This window comes from Momordica charantia (assembly GCF_013281855.1).
Source record: "Momordica charantia cultivar OHB3-1 chromosome 5 unlocalized genomic scaffold, Mcharantia_2.0 BLBB01000005.1, whole genome shotgun sequence".
Taxonomy (NCBI): Eukaryota; Viridiplantae; Streptophyta; class Magnoliopsida; order Cucurbitales; family Cucurbitaceae; genus Momordica; species Momordica charantia.
This window is the reverse complement of record NW_028275163.1, coordinates 21,640,676-21,650,131: the sequence shown is the minus strand read 5'-3', so window position 1 is coordinate 21,650,131 and position 9,456 is coordinate 21,640,676. Positions and strand designations below refer to the sequence as shown.

The 9,456-nt window shown below is 34.9% G+C and overlaps 1 protein-coding gene across 2 annotated transcripts; it reads left to right on the top strand.

Annotated features, from left to right (window-relative positions):
- The first annotated feature begins 1,750 nt into the window (after window positions 1–1,750).
- On the top strand, window positions 1,751–8,283 carry LOC111019346 (polyketide cyclase/dehydrase/lipid transport superfamily protein). 2 transcript variants are annotated; one of them, XM_022295715.2, is made up of 11 exons: window positions 1,751–2,470; window positions 3,003–3,225; window positions 3,344–3,471; window positions 4,245–4,353; window positions 4,469–4,508; window positions 5,625–5,714; window positions 5,821–5,920; window positions 6,031–6,170; window positions 6,465–6,567; window positions 6,685–7,355; window positions 7,779–8,283. In XM_022295715.2, the coding sequence occupies exons 2-11, from the start codon at window positions 3,090–3,092 to the stop codon at window positions 8,092–8,094; spliced, it is 1,833 nt and encodes a 610-aa protein (XP_022151407.1). In that variant the 5' UTR covers window positions 1,751–2,470; window positions 3,003–3,089; the 3' UTR covers window positions 8,095–8,283. The 2 variants fall into 2 exon arrangements, with proteins under 2 accessions (XP_022151407.1, XP_022151408.1); XM_022295716.2 differs by lacking the exons at window positions 1,751–2,470; window positions 3,003–3,225 and having other exon boundaries at window positions 5,582–5,714.
- The last annotated feature ends 1,173 nt before the right edge of the window (window positions 8,284–9,456 follow it).

Here is a 9,456-nt window from a genome sequence, read left to right as displayed (position 1 = left end):
ATTCCTTTCAAACACCAAATTAAATAGGTATGTGTCATTTTCTCATTTATTCGTATGGAGCAAAATTTATTAGGAGCCCACAATGGCTTGGTTTACTTATATATATATATATTTTTAAATAAATTTATTTTGGTTTCATTGATTGAGTCGAGCAAAACGAAAGATTGTAAATGGTAAAGAAAAGAGAAAAAATAAGGAAATTTTCATTAGGTATATGATATATGTAAATATGTATTTATGGTTGTAAATATAATATTTTGTACAAATCTAAATTATAATAAATAAAAGTGTCATTATTTTTTGTTAAAAAAAAAAACATAACAAAAGTTGTTCGTTTAATTTTTTTTAGTATAACATGTGGGAGTGGAGAATCGAGCTCACAACCTCTTATTTAGAGATATATATCAATTACTACTGAGCTCTGCTTGCTTTGACTGTCACAAAAGTTTAAAAGTTTAAACCTAATGCTATATATAAAAATACTTATTCCTTACCCTATTTTCGTAATTCTTTCTATCTTTTCATAATTAAAGATGTATCCCTTAGGAGATTCACGTTCATATAAAAAAATATATAGTATTTTGTGTTTAAATAAACTAATTAATTAAATTTCAAGAATATTTAATATATATATATATATATATATATTTATTGGATAAAATACAGATTTGGCTATTGTTATTTGGAGTTAAAATTTCGTAATGTCACTCATGTAATACCGACGTGGAGGTTTGAGAGAAAAGAATAACGATATCAAAATGTTGATGACGTGTTACTTTTAAATGATGTGACATTTGAATTAAAAAAAAAGAGAAGAAAAAACATATTTGAGAGGATGTGGTGGAACTTGTCGGGTTGGATATTTTGGCCCATTTTTCGAGATTGAATGACTTTGATCTTTTTGATGCTTAGAGTTTTTCTTGTAATTTAAACTAAGCACACTAGTAAATGTCATTAGTCCCTCAAACTTCCACATCAACATTATGTGAGCAACGATAATATTAGAAGTTTGACTCCAAAAACCTTTTAGAACCATTTTTTAAAGGTTAAAAGATTAAATTGTTAGTCTTTTGAAATTATTGACTAAATAGAAACGCATCCTTAAATTCAGATATCAAAAGTGTATTTTGTTATGTAATACTTTATTGAAAATATAATAATAATTACAACATTTTGGGATCGGGATCGGAAAGGATTGATTGCTAGGAAACTTATTCACCGTCCTATCTCTCCCTTCAACCATCCCTATCTATTGCGAAATTATTTTAGAAGGTTGGGACAATATGACAGATAATTCCACGGGATTAGGTATATCTAATAATTAAAAAAGGTATTTTCAAACCTTATCAGAGAAAATAAATTTACTCAAAACTCCATTTTAAACAAAGATTTCCCGCTTGATTTAGGATTTGTTCCGGAAGAAACCCGAGTTCATAGGATTCTTACGATGCCTAAATTGTATCTTGTCTGGAATATAGATTTGATTTGGTTTTATCCACTCCTACAATGACTCCAAAAATTTAGATGGGGAAATTTATACACAAACAAACAAATAAAACTCTTGCAGCACCATCTTCCCAATTTGCCGTTTTTCACAAAAAAGAATAAAAATTTCAGAATTTGCATTGGATTCGTGACATTGGGTATTATTTCAAAGCTTCACATTGTCAGCAGACGATAATCTATGAATGACTGGGAATTGGGAATTGGGAATTGGGAATTGGGATTTGGGATTTGGGATTTGGGATTTGGGAGAGAAATTGAATGGAGGAGGGAATTGAGTTGACTATTCATAAAGATTTTCAGCGTAAGAACAAAGCTTACGACGTGACCTCCATTCCCATTTGCCCAATGACGTCTGCTCCGTATCTTACAAAGCCAAAATCACCGACTGCGACTGCTTTTTCCCTCTCTCTTCCTCTTTTCTTCTTTTTTGGAGGCTGCTAATTACTTCCCCCTCGCGGCAGGATCATTTTCTCGAGGACCCATCTCCTTGATATGCTCCACACCACTCTGTTTTTGCTTGTACCCCACCTCGGGTATGGCTGCCATGGTCAATTTTAACTAGTTTTTGCCGTCAGGGAAGAGTTTCCTCAGCCTACTGAAACTACCCTTCTTCGATTTCATCTGATTCCTCTCTCTCTATACCATTTTTTTTTACTGGATTCGATTTCTTCTGGAAACCCGTGTTGTCGCTGTGGGGATTCCATTTGGAGCCAAGGGGTCTGGAGTTCGTGATTCCCGAGGGCAAAACGAACGCCATATCAGCTTGCGTTGTCTCCTCATCAACGATGATCGATGTGATTTCTATGATACCATATTGAGATCTGCATTTTCTGTCGGGAATTTTTATCCTCTTATCATTCTGGAGGAGTTCGGATTTTGTTTCATATATGTGGGTTGATTGGTCAGTCCTCAAATAGCTTCAGTAGTGCGGAGTTTGGAGTCTTCTTGCTGTATTGCCATCTGGGTACTTTCTCTTCCTTTTGCACTCTTGTCTTTTGGTTCAGCTTTCAACCAATAATTTGGATGGTTAACAGTAAATATGATGTGTCCACTGTGCTTTGGATTTTTGTGTTATCCTGGGCTTGAAACTTTCTTGGATCTTTGAAGAGAAGACTGTGTAAATCCTTTCTTTTCGCGGGAGAAAATGATGTGTCTCTTATTATCATTGAAATTAGCTTCTATATTAATCATAATTCTTGTATTGGCTGTGTTAATGATTTCTTTCAATCTGCATGAGTTCTTTCATTCATTGATTCGTTGGTATAAATTACTTATGTAACTAAAGCTTTATGATGATGGTGAGTTTGGTCAAGTGGCTTGAGTAATTCCTTCGGTGGGCTCTTATTTGTTACGATTTACTCATCTTAGCAAATAAGAGACCCTGATTTAATACTTTCTTGTGGTGTCAGTTTCGAAGTTCCTACTGATGGTGCATTTTCCTCGATCTGTTTCAATTTCTTGAAACTATTAACACCATCTGTTTTATAAAAATTCAGGAGGGCTTCTGAAAACTAAATTTGTAGCATCGTTTTCCCCGAGTCCTCCTGGCTGTAGACGATTTCCTTTTCTAATCTAAATGCAAGATGGAGAAAAGGAAAAAAATCACACAGTACCGGGAGAGGCTAGACAAAACACTCGCATCTCCTGATCTGAAAACCGAGGAGAGTATTAGCGCTCTTGTGACAAATCAACTACGTCGTTTGAAACATGAAGCTGAAGGTTGGTGATGAACTGATGATGTCGGGAAATTTAGATATCTTGAGTTTATGTATGTCCTCATCATGGTGGTTAAGCCATCCATTCTGGAAGTTCTTCTGATCTTCTTTTTGTGTTAAAGGATGTAATGAAAATGTGATAGAGAGAAGAACTGCTGAAGTATCAAATTTTCTTGACATGTTGAGGAGTGCTTCCAGTAATAATAATGATAGCGGCAGAGCTTCTGAGATGGTGCATCCAGAATGGAAAGTATGTTATGCTAAATTTTCATCTTCTTTGTTTCTTTCTATAACTGATTTTCTTTCCAACCACTCTCAAATCTAATCTCAGGAGGATGAGAAATGCCATTATTTCATCTAACAAAATTAAAAGGAAAATTTGGATGAGAAATCTAATGAAAAGAAAATCCCATGTAAATTAGTATAGCTAAAGTCTCCAACATCCATCACTTTACGCATATCCCCAATGGTTAAAGTTGGAAAAAGATGGAAGAGGAAGAGAAATATGGGCCTTTTTTTGTGGTGGACGTGTTTTTTTAGCTGTTTTATAGGGGCTGTAGATTGAGAGGAATAACAAGATTTTTAGAAGGGTTGAGTGTTTCTGGGAGGAGGGTTGAGATCTTGTTAGATATCATGTGTCTCTTTGGGCCTCCGTGTCCAAAGCTTTTTGTAATTATGCCTTAGATTAGATCTCGCTTGATTGGAGCCCGTTCTTTTAGTTTGGATCTTATTGAAAACTCAGTTTTTTATTATAAATAAAAAAGGAAGAGGAACATTCTTCTGTCCTGTCTCTGTTTTTTCCGCACAGAGGTTATACTGGGGGATAACGTGATTGTGATTGATCTTAGTTGCTTCTCTGTACGGCAAAACTTTGACAAATTATGTTTCAATGCAATATTCATAAGTTTTGAAGTTTCAATGAGTTGTATAGTTTCGGCTGGTTCTTTATCATCTATATCAGAAAATGTTTAAGTTAGAATAGCACTTGGGCTTTGTGATCACTTAAAAATCTTCAATTTTCAGATGAAGCAAGACGACGAAGAGTATCGAGTTATGTATCGTGAAGGACTGAAGGGCACTCCATATCATACATTACTGGTTGAAGGCTTTGTAGATGGGCCTGTTGATGTCTGTAAGTGTTACTGGCAAACAGTTGATTTTATACCGAGAACTTTAATCTGTTAAATCACTTCTAACCTCAATGTGATTGATGATCATGGACACAACTTCAACTTATTTGTTTGCAGGTTTGTGCACTTCTTGGGAGTCTGAACTTTATAAAAGATGGTGGGCATCATCTCTTGTCTTGGCGCTCCCAGTTTCTTTTTGCTTGTGTATATTTTAGAAAAATATGCGTCTACTAACACGAATATGATCCATTTCAGATTGCCTGTATTAGTTTGCAAAAAAAAAAACATCTTCTCCTTCTTGTGTATTGAAGTGTCTTATTTCATGTCCTGATCAATAATTTTGATAACTGGGAATCGGAGACCCCACCTGAGGTGATCCATCCTCCAATCCACATGGAAACTTCCTCCAATAGAATGTTAGTTCATAATAGAATGAGGATAAGATTATGGGAAATTGAAATGGTGGTAAATAGTTTTTCGATATAGTGCAAGGAATAAGTTGTAAATATGACAATTTTGTAGGGCGGACGTCTATCATTGATACTACTTGATAGATGTCAGTCAATGTGATAGTCTTCTATCATTAAGTGTCACTAATGTTACTTGATAGACATCTATCAGTGATTGAAGTGATAGACGTCCATCACAGATAGACTTGTAGGGGTTGAGATGTTTTGAAGGACCAATATTATGTTTGAGCCAGATTGCTATACGTGCAACTATCCCTAAAATTATTCCCAGGAGACTCCATCTCGCTGTGACTCAGCACTCTAATTCACCCTTATCCCTAGCAAATGCAGGATCCAGCAAACCCAGTGTATAGCCAGGAATTCCTAGCTTTTACCAATTATGCCACCCCTTGGTGATGAAAATGTAGAACTACATAGATAGATGGTATTTTTTGGCAATATATTTGAACATTTTCTTTGTAAGAAGTAGATATATTTTTTAAGTCATATTCTTGAGGATTGGGTGTATACTCTGAGGTTTAGACAACCTTGTTTGGTTCTTCTCATTGTATGGACTTCTGGGTGGTTGAATTTCTATCCAATTGTCTTTGTAATTTCCCTTGTTTATTAAATCACTATGTTTGCTATCTGAGTAAAGTATCATTTGTAGCGTACCGGTACGGAATGGAGAAATTTACCTTGCATCAGCCATAGGCAAAGCATTGAGTTATTTTAGTATTGAATCAACTCTAACAAGGAATTGATTAAACTACATTTGTAGGAATCTTAGTCACTGGTTTCCTCTTTCCACTGTTCTCCCTCAGGTGGCCTCAATTTAGTCTGCCGTCTTTCAAAATTCTCTCCAGCAAATGTCTCCAGAAAGTCCAGATCGGTGAACAGATCGCATTAGTAAGGTTTGTCTAGCAAATCAATCAGCACTTTTTACTATGTTTTTACTTTCTTATTTTCTGTCACATTTCTATTTTGAAATACTGAACTTTTAATTTTTTTGAAAGCAAGGGTGAAGGTTTCATGGCCTCTGTCGACCAGGGAAATCGTTGTGCACTACTTTTTGTTTGAGTACTTTCAGGATGATCTTGTCGTAGTTCTTCTGAACTCGGTAACTATTCGAATAAGATTATGCACTTTTTCTCACTTGGAAGTTGGATTTTTATTCGGGCTAGATTGAAATCTCAATACAAATAATTTGTTTCTGTTTTTCCATTTCAGATATCTGATTTGGACAGCATTGATATAACTACTCATGGATTCACCAGGCATGCTATTCCAGACGCAGACGACGTGGTGAGGATCGATGTCGTGGGAGGCTTTGCTATACAGAAGGTGACAGAAAACAGGAGCTACTTCCGGTAAGAATCAAAGGTTATTGAAGTTTTCAATTAAAATGGCATTAGATAGCTAATATGTGGTGAAGAATTTATTAGTCTGATATGCCAAAATTTTGAGAATCTCTTTTCTAAATGACTATGGCATGAAGTTTCTCAGACTGAGTTTGTAGTCTATGCTGGGTTGTATAAGTACTTGAGAATCAGAATTATCATCCATCTGCTGTCATGCACCGGAGATCGGAAAACAATTTGTTTTGAAAATATATCGACCTTGTCATTCTGTGTTCTCACGATTTAGATTCGAAAATCTTGCAGGACAATAGCAACCATGGATATGAAGCTAGATTTCGTCCCTCCATCGCTCATTAACTTTGTCTCGCGGCAACTCATTGGCAGTGGTTTCAGACTCTATCAAAAGGTTATACATTAATCTCTTGTGATACATTTCCGAATTGATATAATCAAGAACTTCTTATCGCTCTATTATATTGGTTCTCATTTCTGAATTAAGATCCAATTGTCATCAATATTGCAGGTAGTGGCTTCTATGTTCAAATCTGATGAAGACTTCATCAAGGCCTTGAAAGATCCACTGTACACTCATATAAATGAAGCTCTCTACCGGAGGAATCAACAAGATAAGGTGCTCGTGCTTGAAGAAAAACAGCTCGGTGATCGTATCGATCAAACTGCTGTGCATCATTCTCAGGAACAGTGGCAGGAAAACTCAATAGAAGACCAGAAGGTTCATGGCATCGATGCAGACGAACCTGCCGTGGAAATTAACGTGACGAAAGCTTTTGGGGAGATCGAGGAGGAAGAGAGCAAAGAGAGTAGGCATGATGATGAAGAGGAAGATCAGGATAAAGATGACATTTTGGGGGAAAGTATTGCAGGAAAATATGATTTTAAGGGTCAAAGAATCTCTATAATCAGTCCAGAGGTGGAAAAGGCACTGCAAACTTTAGATGAGGTCATTAATATGATGAGGAAATGTAGATTCAATACTGAAGCAAAGGCTGGTTCTTGCTTGAGCAATGAAAAGTTTCCAGATTTAGAGAAGGATGCTGCAAAAAGCTTGAGTACTTCACGAGATGGCAATGTCAGTCTGAAAGCCGAGCTTTCTGCTAGCTTGTTGAAGGAAATCGCGGAGACGGAGAGAGCTTCAGATGAACCACCTCGAACCAGCTCTACTCATAGTTCCAGGTAATAGTTTTGACTAAACTACTCACTTTTTTATGATGTGATCATGGTGAATGCTTCCAAATGATTTCTGAATGATCTTGGTTTCTTGACATTATTCTTTTTGGGTTTGTTCCTTAAGTATCTTGGTCTATGGTGAGGTGAGAGACGTTTTTAAGTATTGCAAAAGAAACATCCCGTGGTCAAAGAGACAAATGGTAAATCTATACTTAGGTTGTAAGTTCAAACTCCATTCCCACCTACTTAAGATAAGATTTTTTATTTCAAATAGTTGGCCTGTAAGATTAGTAGTGTATATCGAAACATACTCTCCACTTTCGGTGTCTCAAGGAAGCACAGAAACGTAAAAAAAACCCAAGAATGGAAATTCATCTTAATGGTATGACAACTTTGCATAATCAATTATGTTTTGCATTTGTTTTGCAGGCGCCTAGGATCATCAAATTCTTTAACCAAGGAAGTAAACCACAACAAAATAGTTCCAGCATCTCCAGAGCAGAAAATTTCGCCCCCAGGACCTGCTCAAGTTAACCACGGGACGTCGAGTTCCATCGAACACAGAATGATAGACAATGCACATTTGAATCAAAATTCACATGACCGCGATAAACAACCAATCGACGCGCCTAATGGCATCGACGATACCCGTGAAGATGCAGCGGAGAGGTTTGTGAGGAATAGAAAAAACCGATACTGGTGCTTTCCGGGCAGCCCAATACGGCTCAAGAAGGGAAGAAGCTGAAATGCAGTTGAAATCCCGTTAAAGGTGAAGCAGAAATGGCAACTGATGCTTTGACAAGGTTTCTTCTTTAACATCTTACTATACCTGTAAAAATATTGACAAATCTCCACTGTGGCTGAATTTTTTTGTCTCTCTCTTTTTTTACTATTATCTTTTTCAATAAAAAAAATACGAGAAGCAATTACGAAACGGAATTTTATTTATATTTATTAAAAAAATAAAAAACAATTAATAAGAAATAAAAATGAAAAATAAGCAACAAGAAAATAAATGAGCACATTATTAAATGGTCTCTACAAAATTTATCTTCATATTCAGTTCTCTCTCTGTAAATATAGTAAAGCAGAAATTATTCCTCCTCGGAGTTATTGTTGTTATCATCATTATTATTTGAAAATACTCCTGAATAAATGTCGTAATAATATAAAATGTCTACTGTCAAATTTATTTTAAATATAAAACATAACATTATATGATATCCTTGCTTAGAAGCTTAGTATAACAGTAATTGACATCTGTAAATCCTATGTATTTGAAAAAAAAAATATTCGGTAAGATATCCTTGCTTATAAAAATCTACCGTAAAAAGTGTGATATAGTTAATAAGGAGTAACTTTCACATTTAATTCATTTGGCATAAATATTTATTTTGGTTCTTTGTATTAAATATTTGTTGTAAAACATCAAGTTTTGTATTATATAGTTTTTGTTTAACACATATTGTACGTAATATCACATCAATATTAATGTTATTTATTTATTCTTCTTAAAAAAAATTATTTATTTATTTTGGATATAATACTTTACATATGAATATTTGAACATCATCATACTGTTAAACTATGTTCATATTAGTGATTGGTATTTTAGATTATGTTATTTAAATTAGATATAATTTAAATTATATTTTATTTTTCAATTATGATTTGTATTTATGTTTTACTCATTTAATGAAATCTCTATGTATTCTCTTTATTTTTTCCCTACCCCTAAAACTCAGGTGGGCTATGCTTTTTTCTTCCTTTCCTGTTTTTCCTTTCTCTTTCTTTCTTTTCATAGCAACAGAGAACAGATAAATTAAGGGAATTAACAAAGACCATAAGAAGTAAGAACTCTCCAGCTACACTCTATTAATACTGCACTAGTTAGTTGGTATGCAACGTCATTACCCTCGTGAAAGTAAAGCAAAAATTAATAAAACTTGACAGATTACAACAACGTTGAACATCATAAAGAAACATTCCCACTTTCAAAATATCCTCAATATCATCTGTCAAAATCGAAAGCGGTGCAATGAATCAATCTCAATGTGGAACAGACAAAGTCCCAAAATCTCTTTAATAGCAAAAGCTTCGGCCAAAT

Excerpts from the sequence above, each read along its gene's own strand:
- LOC111019346 (XM_022295715.2), top strand. The coding sequence starts at position 3,090 with ATGGAGAAAAGGAAAAAAATCACACAGTACCGGGAGAGGCTAGACAAA. Across the intron at positions 3,226-3,343 it reads TTTGAAACATGAAGCTGAAG|GATGTAATGAAAATGTGATA; the intron begins GTTGGTGATGAA and ends TTTGTGTTAAAG. Across the intron at positions 6,171-6,464 it reads GAAAACAGGAGCTACTTCCG|GACAATAGCAACCATGGATA; the intron begins GTAAGAATCAAA and ends AAAATCTTGCAG.